This window comes from Panonychus citri, unplaced genomic scaffold (assembly GCF_014898815.1).
Source record: "Panonychus citri isolate SS breed McGregor unplaced genomic scaffold, ASM1489881v1 Contig00118, whole genome shotgun sequence".
In the NCBI taxonomy this organism is placed as follows: Eukaryota; Metazoa; Arthropoda; class Arachnida; order Trombidiformes; family Tetranychidae; genus Panonychus; species Panonychus citri.
The window spans coordinates 161,883-177,168 of record NW_026515523.1 but is presented as its reverse complement, the minus strand read 5'-3'; the positions used below and the strand labels follow the sequence as shown (position 1 = coordinate 177,168).

General features: G+C 32.8%; 9 protein-coding genes and 1 pseudogene across 9 annotated transcripts; 5 read left to right on the top strand and 5 right to left on the bottom strand.

Moving 5' to 3' along the window:
- Positions 1-102: 102 nt before the first annotated feature.
- LOC128390323 (serine/threonine-protein kinase RIO2-like) lies at positions 103-1,743 on the bottom strand. Its single transcript, XM_053350027.1, has 2 exons — positions 1,332-1,743; positions 103-1,235 (listed from the first exon to the last, which is right to left on the bottom strand). Exons 1-2 carry the CDS (start codon positions 1,633-1,635, stop codon positions 127-129), a joined length of 1,413 nt encoding a protein of 470 aa, XP_053206002.1. The 5' UTR covers positions 1,636-1,743; the 3' UTR covers positions 103-126.
- Positions 1,744-1,812: 69 nt separating this feature from the next.
- Positions 1,813-3,146, top strand: LOC128390333 (histone PARylation factor 1-like). The gene is made up of 5 exons (XM_053350043.1): positions 1,813-2,050; positions 2,118-2,307; positions 2,374-2,481; positions 2,563-2,777; positions 2,839-3,146. The coding sequence occupies exons 1-5, from the start codon at positions 1,912-1,914 to the stop codon at positions 3,144-3,146; spliced, it is 960 nt and encodes a 319-aa protein (XP_053206018.1). The 5' UTR covers positions 1,813-1,911.
- Positions 3,144-3,782, bottom strand: LOC128390355 (39S ribosomal protein L40, mitochondrial-like). Its single transcript, XM_053350070.1, has one exon. The coding sequence runs from the start codon at positions 3,780-3,782 to the stop codon at positions 3,234-3,236; it is 549 nt and encodes a 182-aa protein (XP_053206045.1). The 3' UTR covers positions 3,144-3,233.
- On the top strand, positions 3,699-5,293 carry LOC128390328 (tRNA (cytosine(38)-C(5))-methyltransferase-like). Its single transcript, XM_053350037.1, has 2 exons — positions 3,699-3,838; positions 3,979-5,293. The coding sequence occupies exon 2, from the start codon at positions 4,106-4,108 to the stop codon at positions 5,267-5,269; it is 1,164 nt and encodes a 387-aa protein (XP_053206012.1). The 5' UTR covers positions 3,699-3,838; positions 3,979-4,105; the 3' UTR covers positions 5,270-5,293.
- An 870-nt stretch (positions 5,294-6,163) lies between these two features.
- On the bottom strand, positions 6,164-6,767 carry LOC128390298 (uncharacterized; the record flags this gene model as incomplete). The annotated part of the gene is made up of 2 exons (XM_053349991.1): positions 6,164-6,484; positions 6,563-6,767. Coding segments are annotated over 2 exons (513 nt in total), but the record flags the coding sequence as incomplete, so codon positions are not given.
- Positions 6,768-7,359: 592 nt separating this feature from the next.
- On the top strand, positions 7,360-8,781 carry LOC128390345 (glutathione S-transferase Mu 1-like). Its single transcript, XM_053350059.1, has 2 exons — positions 7,360-7,828; positions 7,958-8,781. The coding sequence occupies exons 1-2, from the start codon at positions 7,607-7,609 to the stop codon at positions 8,423-8,425; spliced, it is 690 nt and encodes a 229-aa protein (XP_053206034.1). The 5' UTR covers positions 7,360-7,606; the 3' UTR covers positions 8,426-8,781.
- Positions 8,782-8,854: 73 nt separating this feature from the next.
- LOC128390360 (protein sidekick-2-like) lies at positions 8,855-10,481 on the top strand (annotated as a pseudogene).
- A 389-nt stretch (positions 10,482-10,870) lies between these two features.
- Positions 10,871-12,419, bottom strand: LOC128390325 (uncharacterized). The gene is made up of 2 exons (XM_053350031.1): positions 12,022-12,419; positions 10,871-11,911 (listed from the first exon to the last, which is right to left on the bottom strand). The coding sequence occupies exons 1-2, from the start codon at positions 12,323-12,325 to the stop codon at positions 10,938-10,940; spliced, it is 1,278 nt and encodes a 425-aa protein (XP_053206006.1). The 5' UTR covers positions 12,326-12,419; the 3' UTR covers positions 10,871-10,937.
- A 58-nt stretch (positions 12,420-12,477) lies between these two features.
- Positions 12,478-13,794, top strand: LOC128390332 (histone PARylation factor 1-like). Its single transcript, XM_053350042.1, has 5 exons — positions 12,478-12,708; positions 12,775-12,964; positions 13,032-13,139; positions 13,203-13,426; positions 13,487-13,794. The coding sequence occupies exons 1-5, from the start codon at positions 12,573-12,575 to the stop codon at positions 13,792-13,794; spliced, it is 966 nt and encodes a 321-aa protein (XP_053206017.1). The 5' UTR covers positions 12,478-12,572.
- On the bottom strand, positions 13,792-14,518 carry LOC128390354 (39S ribosomal protein L40, mitochondrial-like). The gene has a single exon (XM_053350069.1). It carries the CDS (start codon positions 14,428-14,430, stop codon positions 13,882-13,884), a length of 549 nt encoding a protein of 182 aa, XP_053206044.1. The 5' UTR covers positions 14,431-14,518; the 3' UTR covers positions 13,792-13,881.
- Positions 14,519-15,286: the final 768 nt, after the last annotated feature.

The window sequence follows — 15,286 nt, the reverse complement described above, 5'->3', positions numbered from 1 at the left end:
CGTCTACTGTATCAAATTGTTTTCAACTGATTCTTTCTTTATCAGCTATTGTTACAAGTTGATTGAAACGTGAAGTAAAAAAATCATTTACCCAATCGAGAGTTTGATAAACAATCAAATAGCATTTTAATTAACAAACCAATCAGAATTACTAAAAGCTTTGTCATCCCTGATTCTTGCATCATTATCACGTCTTTGTCTTCGAACTGCTGAATCCTCTCCCTTGATACTTTTGGACGCTTTCTTTAATTCCTCTCGCCTTGAACGACTTGCGAACTCTTTCTTCAACTTAGTTTTGATTTCCTCGGTGGTAAAAGTACTTCCAGCGACTGAATAAGTTCCAGCTCTTGAACCAGCAATAGATGTTATCTCAGAGTTTCTACAACTATCATCATCAGAACTTAAATTATGATGACTGTTTCTATCAGAAACAATTAAATTATTCTCATCAATAATTTTAACGGTCATTTCACTTTCATATGAATCATGGGGATTAACTCCTTCATTAAGTGGATTCTCTTCATTAGAAGTTGATTTTGAAGTTCCTGGTAAAACGGAATTGTCATCTAAATCACTAAGATCATTGTTGATAACTGGTTCAAATTCATTGGCTTCTGTTGACAATTTGCTAATTATTCCTTCTTCTTTTTCATCGATGATCACATCACGATCAAAATTTGGAATATCTACACTTTCAAAATGGTATTTTCTCTTGAAAATGTTAACAACACATTCAACATCTCGTTGGAAATATCCCCTTGCCATTTTATGATTAGTACTAATCATTTGTGGAAAGTCAATAAGAATAGGTTTTAAGTTTTCATTGTCAATCATGATATTAAATTCATTGAAATCACCATGAACAACACCATAATCATTAGCAAGAGAAAGCAACAAATTCATTAGGCTGTCATAAAGAGTAGCTTTGTCTTCAAGCTCGGCCACATGATTCAACAAAGTTCCATTAATAAGCTCCATGACAATACAATGTCGATTAATATCAATCGGCTTGGGAACTGGGAATCCTCTTTCATGGAGAGCCTTGAGAAATGAAAATTCTCTGGCAGCTGAAAGTCTGGACATGTAAATCCAATTGTTGACTTTACCATGTTGATGGTAATCTCTTTTATCATGAACTCTCCTGAAAGATGTACGACCAAGTCTGTGGAGTTTCATTGCAAATCTTTCTCCTTCTTCATTAGCAGCAATATAAACATCAGATTCTTTTCCTACACCTAAGTAAACAAACAAGAAGAAAATATATATAATCATTTAAAGCTTCAAATAACAAGGAGAAGAAGAAATAAAAAGTAACATTAAGAATAATTTACCTATTTGATTACCAAGATGACTGACAACTCCACGTCGAGACAAAACATTTAGAGCAAGATAATCATAACCATGGAAAGTTAATCGATATCCATCATATTTTTTACCTCTTTCATAGACTAACAATTTATTTCGTGTTAAATTGTTCAAAATTTTAGATGTTCCACCACCACGTAGACCAGCAATTGAACTAACCAATGATCCAGGAACCAGTTGATGATTTTTCATTCCCATTTCCACTGCAGTGATAACCCGAAAATCATCACTTTCTAAATACTTCAACATGTTAGCATCAAGTTTAACCATTTTGGTAGAAATTAAAATAATAATATCACCGAATTAAAATGAATAAACAATCAAAACTCAAATTTCACTTTTTCCTTTTAAAAACAAGTCAACATGTGAGAAGAAAACAAAAAGTGACTCATGTGACTCTCGACTAAAAGACACACTTATCTTTTCCATTTTTTTTCAAAGAAAAAAAGTAAACAAAACAATTGTCACAACTTGTTTTCTTTTTCTGAAAAGTTTCATCATTTGCTCTTTCGCTTCATCAAAATTCTGATTTGTTTTGTTATTAAAATGTTCACCAAAAAGTCCAAATCAATTGACTCTAATCAAATCAATGAGAAAATAAAGAAACATTTTCTTGTTTCAATGCCTGAAGATTTTTTCAAATTCTGGTCTTTCTGTTCATCATTAAATCCTCTCAATCCAACAGGTGAATTTATTTTTATTTTCTTTCTATTCTTTTTCTTTGTAGCTCATGTTTTCATTCTTTGTTTTAGGTTCATTGGATGAACTTGATCTTCTTCTAGTTGGACCTTTCGATTTAATTAATGGAAAATTAAACGATCAAACTCTGGATCAAACGGATCCAAATATGATTTTATGTTACTATCGTTTCTTTTATGATGTCCCGGAGCTTCAAACTGTCCTTCGTGACCCAAAGTCCAATTTTCACATTGGGTATTTCAGGTAAATTTAAATATTCTTATAAAAGATGTAGAATCATTATCACTTAGATATTTTTTTTAATCATAGAGATTCACCTTCTGAAATACCTTCCATGGTGGTTTCAAATGATCCAGATAAATCATGTCTTATCAATCCTCTTGGTGATAATCTTTTCTCAGGATTATTGGCTCATTGGTGAGATGCAATTATTTCCAAAAAAATATCTTATTTACAGTTAAATTAACGTTTTGATCCATTCTTGTCTCTTTCGAAAAGCGAGGATTTGGCCAAAAGAGGAGGTAAAAAGAAGATCTCATCCGAAAAGCTCATTGGTAAAATCAAAAGTTTCGCTGAAAAAAACAATATTAGTCTAACTAACGATGAGATGAAAAGAAGAAAGAAAAAAATTGTCACCAAAAGCTTTCATGGAGCTGGAATTGTTGTTCCATTTGAAAAAGATGTTGGCTATCGACCTTTACCTGAATCTGATCGTGAGTTTCATGACACAACATTATCCTTGCTTTAACTAATTGATATCTTTAATTGACATAGAAAATCTTAGAAAATTACTCAAAAAGCTGATTGATTTGCCGGAAGAGGATCGACAGAGGAGCAAAGCTCACGAATCACTGAGAGAAATTGTCAATTTAACTAATTTAGCGAATGACGAATGTGACTTTGGAATGACTTTGGAGTTAGGAATTGATCTTTTCTGTTTTGGCCACGAGTTTTTTAACAGATTGACAATCTTCTTGCTCGATACTTCTTATGAGCTTTTGGATAGAAAAGAGTTTGGGACAATAATCGAAGCTCATATTGCAAATCGAAAAAATGAGAAATTGATGAAATTCAAAATATGACATCTGAATCTTCTTAAATCTATTCAACACAATACTTCATTTTACATTTGTTATTTAAAGTAAAGCCAATCGAAACAGTTTACATAATTAGAGTTTCCATTCTTTGGTTGTTTCTTTAATGTGTCCATCAGGCGGTGTGTAATTTGGATTAGCTGGTGTGCTCTTGACAGTTTGATTCTCAATATAAGGAATTAGATTTTGATCAAATCCGATTGCCTGAGACCAAAGATGAGGCGAAACTTTCTTTAACTCGTCTAAAGCTTTCTCCTGAGATGCAATTAATCCTCTGGCACATCGATACTCCGATCTACTTTGGTAAGTCCGATACACATTCCATAATCTTAATAGTTTACGAAAATTGGTCTCAGCATTGGAATCACAAGTGGCACGGGTTCGAATTTCCATTTCTTTTTGAACATGAGGGGGAAGAGAAAGTTCAACAATTGGTTTTAATTGTTTTGCTCCTCTTTCAATTTTCAGAATATTTTTCTCCAAACGTTTAACTTTCCTCTCATTTCTCAATTTCAATAAAATTGGATCAATTCGTCGTTTCTTTTTCATTGGTTCTGCCCAAAGAGAAGCCGTTGTTGAGATTCTTCTCCATGATGTTACACAACAATAATTGAAGAAATTCATCTTTAATTGATGAAGATAATTAACAGAAAAAAATCAAAAACAATCAACAAAATGAGGTGAGTCGATCAGCTGTTCAGAGGAAAACAAAAAGTGACTCATGTGATTCTCGATTAAAAGTCACACTTATCTTTTCCATGTGTTTACCTTTTAAAGAAAACAATTAATTGTGACAATTTGTTTTCTTTTTGTATTACAGTTTTCCTCAAATTCTGGTGATATTTTCATTGGTTTTGTTTCTTATTGATTTTCATGGTTCTTTTATTGCTTGTTTGCTTTTGTTTTGGTTCTAAATTAAGATTAGTTGATCATTTGTTTGTGAGAAAATGAATTGTTTGAAAAAGTGTGATTATTGTTCACAATCACCTGGTGAATTTAATTTACTTGAATTGTTCAGTGGTATTGGTGGTATGCATTTGGCTTTACAATCATCTGGAGCAGGTAATTTATATTCACCAGTGAATGTAACAGCAATTGATATAAATACAAATGCTAATTGTGTTTACCGTTATAATTTTCCGGATAACAATTTACTCTCTCGTAACATTACCGCTCTAAAATTGGATGAAATCACAAAGAAACCAATTGATTTGGTAACAATGTCACCACCATGTCAACCATTTACCAGATTAGGATTGAAAAAAGATCTGGATGATTTAAGATCTGATGCTTTTAATCATTTAATGACCAATGTTTGGCCTCAATGGAAACAAAAACCTCGAATGATTTTATTGGAAAATGTAAAAGGTTTCGAGACCTCCAAAGCTCATGATCTCGCACTGGAAGTGTTTACTAATTGTGGTTACGAGATTCGAGAATTTCTTTTATCACCTAATCAATTTGGAATACCCAACACCAGATTAAGATATTATCTTTTAGCTAAATTGCCAAATCAAAATAATGCATCTTCATCATTTATCATTCCTAAAAGTGATTCCATCATCATGAATGTTCCCGAGATTAATTTGGATCAAATTTGTTTCCATTGTCGAGATAATTTATCAATCAATGTTCCCATAGAAGAAACCATCAACAATGAACCAATAAGGATAAAAAAATTTCTACAATATGATCCTAATGATGAACAATATAATCAATTAATTTACAATCAATTTAATGTTCCCAAAAATATTGTCGATAAATATTTACCCGCCATGGATATTGTTAACATGGAAAGTGTTAAAAGCTGTTGTTTCACCCGCTCCTATGGTACACTGATTACTGGAACTGGGTCGTTGTTGAACATTTCACCTGACAAACAATCAACCGGCAATCAATTTAACAAAACAATCAATTGTGATTTAAAGTTACGTTACTTTACACCAAGAGAAGTTGCTAATCTAATGTGTTTCCCAGATAATTTTAAATTCCCAACAAATTTAACCAATAAACAATGTTACAAGTTATTAGGGAATTCAATTAATATCAAAGTTGTATCATTCCTATTTAAAATCCTTTTAGCAGAACCAATTAGACAATTGAACAATTAAAACCAAACCGATAATCAAATCAAATTTATTCATTTTCATCATTTGTTTTGTCAGAGGAGAAAAGTTATCGCTCTCAATGAGGTTGGAATCGGTTAACCTTTCATTAAATCCTTTGGAACAATTAAGTTTGAAACAACAGATACGAAATTGCTCCTGGAACGGATTGTGTTCAATTGATTCAATTACATTTCAAAAATTTGATGAACCCGACTGGAAGGAATTAGCATTAACCTATGATGGTAAAGAGGTCAATGAATACACTTTGACCTCACTTAATCCATCGACAATTTATAAGCTCTACATTACTGCTTCAAATGAACATGGCATCAGTGATCCGAGTCAAATAATAACCTCTAAAACTGGTCGATCTCTTAATGATTTAACATTCTCAGGTTCATCTTATGATTCGACCTCACTTTTAGGAGGTGCTGGTCCAGTTCATGGGTCAATGTCATCATCTTTTGGTGCTATGGTTTATTTTCCCGCTATCACCATCAGTGTTGCCTCGATCATTATTGTTATTGTTATTGCTTTTGTCTTTGTGAAAAAGGCTCGACTTGAAGCCGTGGCCAAGACAAACTTTGAATTTTGTCAAGCATCTCAAGCAGGAACTTTGGCTTACAATCGATCTACTGGAACCACTTTTGGAACAGTTCAGCGATTCGTCGATCATGATAAGACAATGTCTCTAATTGCTGCTGGACCTTTCGAAGATTCTTCCAATGGTCAACTTACGACTGCTTACTCGAAAATACCAGTTGGTACAGAAAAACGTAATTCTACTCTCGGAGATGCTCGGCACTTCTTACAAGTCTTACCAAGTAATTACAAGTTGGAGTTTTTATCATAAATCAATTAATTGCTAATTCTAAAAGGAAAAATGAAACTGATTAGATTTCATTTCTAATCAAAGGTTGATCGGATTTATCGCTAAGCTTAACGGGACTTGTATTGTAAGGAACGTTGAATGGATAATGTTACTTGTGAACTCGTCGAAAAATATTTGACCGATATGAGCGACGTTTCCATTTTTAGTGTGGACTCGATAATGAATATGAGGTGTTCGTCCTGGATAATGTCCTGGGAATAGTGTTTCGAAAGAGACTGTACCATTGTCGTCGGTTATTTGAGCTCCTCGTAAGAATCTTCTGGCATCTTTGGGATACATTTTTTCTCGTTTTATCCTTGCCTTATCCATGAATCCCGAGTAAATGCCTGAAATTATGTTAACACAAATGAAAAAGTAAATCATTAAGTCTTAATTTTGAAAGAAAAGTGATACAATAACATTACCTGAGTAATCGGGTTGCCAAATGTAAACTTTTACTCCTTCAATTGGTTTACATGTAGCGAAATCAATTAGATTTAAAGTAAGATTGAGAGATGTCCCTTCGCGATCTTCAATAATATTGGACCGAATGATATCTTCTTCAATGAAATATGGACCTTCACCAACTTCGGGACTTAATGGATAGTCAGCAAATCGAGTAGCAAATGATTAGTGTTGAGGTCCAGGAATTGGGGAACATTGAACATCACCAGATTTTTGGAGCAAATTAAGTATTCCAATTGAAGGTAAATCTTTTATTATTTAACCTAACAATTTAAACAAACACAATTAATTGAGCAATTAAGTTAATTTCCATATGTAGCTGTAATCGTAAGCCGAAAAAAGTCAGCTGAAATTGCAAAAGTTGAGCTTACGGACAAATCTTGAGCCGGAAAGACGATACAGTCAGAACCAAAGAGTAATAATTGTCAAATCATCTTATAATTCAACCATCATCCCAAAATGATGAACAAATTATTGATCGGTAACTAAATTTAATAATCAACAATCAAAATCAGTCTACACCTTGAGTTAATTAAACAAATTGATTAAATTGGTTTGTCTACGACTTTAATAACATTGACTAGAGTGATTAAGATCAACTGATTGTTTACTAAACTTGAAATTAATCTGACTACTTGTAGAGCTGAAACTTTTTCTTAATCATCTAGAAAACTAATCTGATTCAGTTCAGCCTGAACTGTTCAGGTAAAAATTTACTTCTATTACTCTTTGGTCAGACTCTCAAATTTGAACGAACCCTGCCATCTATTGGATTTTAGTTTTGTCTTCTACCTTTTTCCAGGTGCTTCAAGCACCTCAACTGAACATATCTATGAACAAATTGAATCGTGTTACCCTAGAGCCTCACCCATCCATAATATTGCGTATCTAAAACAAGAACTCAATCAGTTAAAAACTTAGTGATTCTTTCATTGTTATTGTATCAGAAGATTTGATAAACTAGAGTTTTCGTTTTGTGTTGCATTTAGACCGTTGATCTAATTATGGCTCCAGTTCTTGGCTATTGGAAGTTTCGAGGCCTCTGTGAACCTATTCGCTTATTATTAGCTCATGTTGGTCAAGAGTACGAAATGAAAAGCTACTCTTTTGGACCTGAGCCTGATTTCGATCGGAGTGAATGGCTTGACGAGAAATTCAATCTCAACCTTGACTTTCCTAATTTACCTTATTACATAGACAAGGACGAAGGTGTTAAAATCACTCAGGTAAGTTACTCAGTTAATTATTCTATTGAATTTATTAATTGTCTGTTGGTCTATGATAAAGGGAATTTGATCAACCCAATCTTTGTTTTCTCTATCATCTAATCAAAATCTAATTTAATTATCAAACAGACTGTGGCTATACTACGATACTTAGCTCGAAAACATGGATTGGTTGGTAAATCATTTGAGGAAATTACTAAATTGGACATTGCTGAACAATTTACAGTTGAATTAGATGCGTCCTGTGCTGAAGTTTGGTACTCTAGAGACAAAGAGGCATTTAAACAGTTAGAAGGTAAATTATCAGCTAATTTACCTGTTAAATTATCTCAACTCGCAAAATTTATCGGTAAAAATCAATACCTGATGGGTGATCGTATTACTTACGTTGACTTTATGCTGTATTCAATTTTGGACTACATTCGTCTCTATGATTCAAGTAAATTGGAAGACGAAAATGTATCAACAATTAACAACTATTTATCACGAATTGAGGCTCTGCCTGGGATCAAAAAATATCTTTCATCGGAAGATTTCAGTCGATTTCCATTCACTGAACCTACGGCTCAGTTTGGTTCATCCAAACCAAGTAAATAATCGGCTACTCGATAATCCTCAAGAACTTTCTCTTCGGAAAGAAAAAGTTCTGGATTAAAATAATTAATCTATTTGATGTTAAATTTAATTCCAACTTATTTTCGCAATCTTATGGTTTAACTTACATATTCTGTCATTAAGTTAATAGTAATTAATCCAAAAATTAACCTTAAACAAGTCCTTAATGTAATCTAGAGGTCATTTTCAAAATCTAATCAGCGTCTATGGTAAATCAAAATGTAGATTCTGCAATTACTTTTGATTTGATTTGATTTTTAAAATGTTCACCAAAAAGTCAAAGTTTATTGGCTCTAATCAAATCAATGAGAAAATAAAGAAACATTTTCTTGTTCTAATGCCTGAAGATTTTTTTCAAATTCTGGTCTTTCTGTTCATCATTAGATCCACTTAATTAAAAAAGTAAATTTTCATGAATGTTTATCATTGTTCGACCATAGAGATTCACCTTCTGAAATACTTTCCATGGTTGTTTCTAATTATCCAGACAAATCTTACTATTATTGAAGTTCCACCTGCGCCTCAGAACTTGATGATTCGCCAAGCTTGGTCTCGAAGTGTAAGCCTTAACTGGGCAGCCCCGTCGTCCAATGCTTCACCCATTTTAGGTTATATTGTCCGTTACTGGACCAACTACTATTCGAGTCTCGTGAAAACCACCGTCTCGAGATAAATGGAACGGCAAAATTTTGGGCTATTATGTTGGCTATCGACGAGCGGGTGACTTCAAGACACCGCACTCTCTGAAAACGATTGATGCTGCTTCTCACAACCACACTTATGAATATTTGCTAACCTCATTGGTCAAGGGAACAACTTATGCGATCACAGTCAAAGCTTATAATTCAGCTGGAAGTGGACCTGAGTATCAGGAAATCTTGGCTGAAACCCTTTGGGCAATGTTCCGCCCTCACCTCGATTTAAAGTCCTATCGACAACACCAGACAGTCTTAGTTTGAAATACAATGTTACTTCTGGAACGGATTCTGTTCAATTGATTCAATTACATTTCAAAGAATTTGATGAACCCGACTGGAAGGAATTAGCATTAACCTATGATGGTAAAGAGGTCAATGAATACACTTTGACCTCACTTAATCCATCGACAATTTATAAGCTCTACATTACTGCTTCAAATGAACATGGCATCAGTGATCCGAGTCAAATAATAACCTCTAAAACTGGTCGATCTCTTAATGATTTAACATTCTCAGGTTCATCTTACGATTCGACCTCACTTTTAGGAGGTGCTGGTCCAGTTCATGGGTCAATGTCATCATCTTTTGGTGCTATGGTTTATTTTCCCGCTATCACCATCAGTGTTGCCTCGATCATTATTGTTATTGTTATTGCTTTTGTCTTTGTGAAAAAGGCTCGACTTGAAGCCATGGCCAAGACAAACTTTGAATTTTGTCAAGCATCTCAAGCAGGAACTTTGGCTTACAATCGATCCACTGGAACCACTTTTGGAACAGTTCAACGATTCGTTGACCATGATAAGACAATGTCTCTAGTTGCTTCTAAACCTTTCGAAGATTCTTTCAATGGTCAACTTCCGACTGCTTACTCGAAAATACCAGTTGGTACAGAAAAACGTAATTCTACTCTCGGAGGTGCTCGACACTTCTACGATTATCCTCAATAGATCGAAAATTTATCTTGCTCATCAATTCGATTTCGTATCCTTGTCAATTATCAATTTACTCTCCATTTTTAGGCTAAAAAATCGTTCTAATCATCTAAATTAACTAAGCACTTTTGTCATTTTAATCAACCTGAAGTAATCAAGTCTCACTCTATTCATGTCATTATTTGTATCATTTTATTAAGTTGATAATTTTAAACATCAACATGACTTTCTGATTGTCAATGATGTTTTTTCTTCTTCAATTATTGATAATTTAATTCCTACATTTAAACTCAATTGATTGATCTTTATCATGATCTTCTTTAGTTCATCAATATCTTTTTTTTAAATGGTTTCTTATTTTGACTTTTATACTTAATTGTTTCATCTAAATCCTATTTAATCTAATCATGTGAATTAACCATTGCCATTATCTGGATTGAAATCGATTTACAATTAGCTTCTCATTGATTACAATCTATTAATTTATCACAATTAAGCTCATCTTTTTGAGCTCTCACTCTAATTGATCTCCTTTAGTTTAATTAATTTTCAAGTTTCTTTAATTATTCATTTGAAACTGTAACCAATGTTTCTGATATTAAACAATAAATTTACAATTAAATAAATTACAAGTTGACGTTTTATCATAAATCAATTATCTTCCATTTTTTTCATACTTAATTAGTCGACCATTTGAAGTATAATTAAAAGGAAAATGAGACTGATTAGATTTCATTTCTGATCAAAGGTTGAATGAGCATTGAAACTTTTAGTGCGAGAAAAATATAACAATACAATTGTTTTACAGAATTCATTTACAATTTTATTTGGACAATCAATCAATATATTGATGAACAACTTTCATTATTTATACTGATTAACAAACCAATCAGAATTACCTAAAGCTTTGTCATCTCTGATTCTTGCATCATTATCACGTCTTTGTCTTCGAACTCTTGAATCCTCTCCCTTGATACTTTTGGACGCTTTCTTTAATTCCTCTCGTCTTGAACGACTTGCGAACTCATTCTGCAACTTTGTTTTAATCATCTCGGTGGTAAAAGTACTTCCAGCGACTGAATAAGTTCCAACTTTTGAACCAGCAATATTGAGTGGATTCTCTTCATTGGAGATTGATTCTGAAGTTCCTGGTAAAACGGAATTGTCATCTAAATCACTAAGATCATTGTTTATAACTGGTTCAAATTCATTGGCTTCTGTTGATAAATTTCCGATTATTCCTTCTTCTTTTTCATCGATGATCACATCACGATCAAAATTTGGAATATCTTCACTTTCAAAATGATATTTTCTTTTGAAAATGTTAACAACACATTCAACATCTCGTTGGAAATATTCCCTTGCCATTTTATGGTTAGTACTAATCATTTGTGGAAAGTCAATTAGAATAGGTGTTAAGTTTTCATTGTCAATCATGATATTAAATTCATTGAAATCACCATGAACAACACCATAATCATTAGCAAGAGAAAGCAACAAATTCATTAGGCTGTCATAAATAGTAGCTTTGTCTTCAAGCTCGGCCACATGATTCAACAAAGTTCCATTAATAAGCTCCATGACAATACAATGGCGATTAATATCAATCGGCTTGGGAACTGGGAATCCTCTTTCATGGAGAGCCTTGAGAAATGAAAATTCTCTGGCAGCTGAAAGCCTGGACATGTAGATCCAATTGTTGACTTTGCCATGATGATGATAGTCTCTTTTATCATGAACTTTTCTGAAAGATGTACGACCAAGTCTATGCAGTTTCATAGCAAATCTTTCTCCTTCTTCATTGCCAACAATATAAACATCCGACTCTTTTCCAACACCTAAGTAAATAAACAAGATGAAAATTACAGACAAAATATTAAATCATTCAAGCTGTAAACAAGGAGAAGAAGAAATAAAAGAAATAAAAGTAACATAAAAAATAATTTACCTATTTGATTACCAAGATGACTGACAACTCCACGTCGAGACAAAACATTTAGGGCAAGACTATCATAACCATGGAAATTCAATCGATATCCATCATATTTTTTACCTCGTTCATAGACTAACAATTTATTTTTAGTTAAATTGTTCAAAATTTTAGATGTTCCACCACCACGTAGACCAGCAATTGAACTTATCAATGATCCAGGAACCAGTTGATGATTTTTCATTCCCATTTCCACTGCAGTGATAACCCGGAAATCATCACTTTCCAAATATTTCAACATGTTAGCATCAAGTTTAACCATTTTGATAGGGAATAAAACAATAATATTAAAATTAAAATAAATTAACAATCAAGACAACTCAAATTTCACTTTCTTCCTTTTAAAAACAAGTTAACATGTGAGAAGAAAAAAAAAGTAACTCACGTGATTTTCGACTAAAAGACACACTTATCTTGTTCATGTCTTGGTCTTTAGTAAACTTCACATTTCTTCAACTCATCTTTGTTGATTATCTACATTTACTCTTACATTCGTGTTGAATTTTGAAATGTTCAAAAAATCGAAATCAATTGATTCTAAGCAAATCAACGAGAAAATAAAGAAACATTTTCTTGTTTCAATGCCGGAAGATTTTTTCAAGTTTTGGGCTTTCTGTTCATCATTAAATCCTCTCAATCCAACAGGTGAATTTATTTTTATTTTCTTTCTATTATTTTCTTTGTAGCTCATTTTTTCATCCTTTGTTTTAGGTTCATTGGATGAACTTGATCTTCTTCTAGTTGGACCTTTCGATTTAATTAATGGAAAATTGAACGATCAAACTCTGGATCAAACGGATCCAAATATGATTTTATGTTACTATCGTTTCTTTTATGATGTCCCGGAGCTTCAAACTGTCCTTCGTGACCCAAAGTCCAATTTTCACATTGGGTATTTCAGGTAAATTTAAATATTCTTATAAAAGATGTAGAATCATTATCACTTAGATATTTTGTTTTAATCATAGAGACTCGCCCTCTGAAATACCTTCCATGGTGGTTTCAAATGATCCAGATAAATCATGTCTTATCAATCCACTTGGTGACAACCTTTTTTCAGGCCTATTGGCTCATTGGTAAGATACAATTATTTTACAATTAAATTAATGTTTTAATCCGTTCTTTTCTCTATCAAAAAGTGAGGATTTGGCCAAAAGTAGAAAATTAGGAGGTAAAAAGAAGATCGCTTCCGAAAAAATGATTGAAAAAATTAAAAATTATGCTGAAAAAAACAACATTTTTCTAACAAACGATGAGATCAAACAAAGGAAGAAAAAAATTGTCACCAAAACTTTCCATGGCGCTGGAATTGTTGTCCCATTTCAAAAAGGTGTCGGCTACCGACCTTTACCTGAATCTGATCGTAAGTTTGATGATAAAACATGTAAAGATTGACTTTTGATAATTAATATCTTTAATCCAGAAAATCTCAAAAAATTACTGTTGAAGCTGGTTAATATTCCAGAAGAGGATCGACAGAGGAGCAAAGCTCACGAATCACTGAGAGAAATTGTCAATTTAACTAATTTAGCGAATGACGAATGTGACTTTGGAATGACTTTGGAGTTAGGAATTGATCTTTTCTGTTTTGGCCACGAGTTTTTTAACAGATTGACAATCTTCTTGCTCGATACTTCTTATGAGCTTTTGAATAGGAAAGAGTTTGGGACAATAATCGAAGCTCATATTGCAAATCGAAAAAATGAGAAATTGATGAAATTCAAAATATGACATCTGAATCTTCTTAAATCTATTCAACACAATACTTCATTTTACATTTGTTATTTAAAGTAAAGCCAATCGAAACAGTTTACATAATTAGAGTTTCCATTCTTTGGTTGTTTCTTTAATGTGTCCATCAGGCGGTGTGTAATTTGGATTAGCTGGTGTTGTTTTGACAGTTTGATTCTCAATATAAGGAATTAGATTTTGATCAAATCCGATTGCCTGAGCCCAAAGATGAGGCGAAACTTTCTTTAACTCATCTAGAGCTTTCTCCTGAGATGCAATTAATCCTCTGGCACATCGATACTCCGATCTACTTTGGTAAGTCCGATACACATTCCATAATCTTAATAGTTTACGAAAATTGGTCTCAGCATTGGAATCACAAGTGGCACGGGTTCGAATTTCCATTTCTTTTTGAACATGAGGGGGAAGAGAAAGTTCAACAATTGGTTTTAATTGTTTTGCTCCTCTTTCAATTTTCAGAATATTTTTCTCCAAACGTTTAACTTTCCTCTCATTTCTCAATTTCAATAAAATTGGATCAATTCGTCGTTTCTTTTTCATTGGTTCTGCCCAAAGAGAAGCCGTTGTTGAGATTCTTCTCCATGATGTTACACAACAATAATTGAAGAAATTCATCTTTAATTGATGAAGATAATTAACAGAAAAAAATCAAAAACAATCAACAAAATGAGGTGAGTCGATCAGCTCAACATTTTCACTTCGAGCTGATTTTTTTCTTGGCTTATGTTTCAGCTTAGGATTCGATAGAATCGGATACTAACATCTGATAATATCTATTCCATTTGTTGATGGACACTTGTACTGCCTGATTTTCAAAGAGCACATTTGTTAATTGTTGTTATTAAAAAGTGCTTTTGTTTTAATTGTTCTTTTTGTCAGTAAGTAGATGAAATAATTTCCTATTCTTTGACTGTGTTCACTTATGTGTTGATTTGTTTTCTCTTTTGTAGGTTTAATTCATTTGAAGGAAATTATTGATATTCCATTGTCATCATGTTCCCATCACGAAGAGGAGGAAAATTGGCTTCACTTTTAAATCTATTTAGATTTTGTTTCCAATATGGATTCTTACCTTTGGTACTTTACTTTGGATTTAATCAAGGAACCGATGAAGGAATGCCTCCTTTATCAATCTTCTCTCTCTTTATTGGTTAGACAATTTTGACAAGTGATTTTCTTATTCATTTTTTTTTCTCCTCCAGTTCAATCATGTCAACCGATTTCCCTGTAATTTACTATGGTTTATAAATTATTCCACTTGATTTAGATGATATATTATCTTCCCTAGACAGTAAACAACAATGTATCCAAGGAATTACTTGTTAATACATTTCATTAGTGAACCAGTCAAAATCTCACCAATATAAGAGACCAATAAAAAAGAGGAAAAAAAATTATATCTTGATATACAATCACGTTAATTAATGAATCTCTCGGGGTTGATTAAAGATTCAAATTTTATCGAAACGAA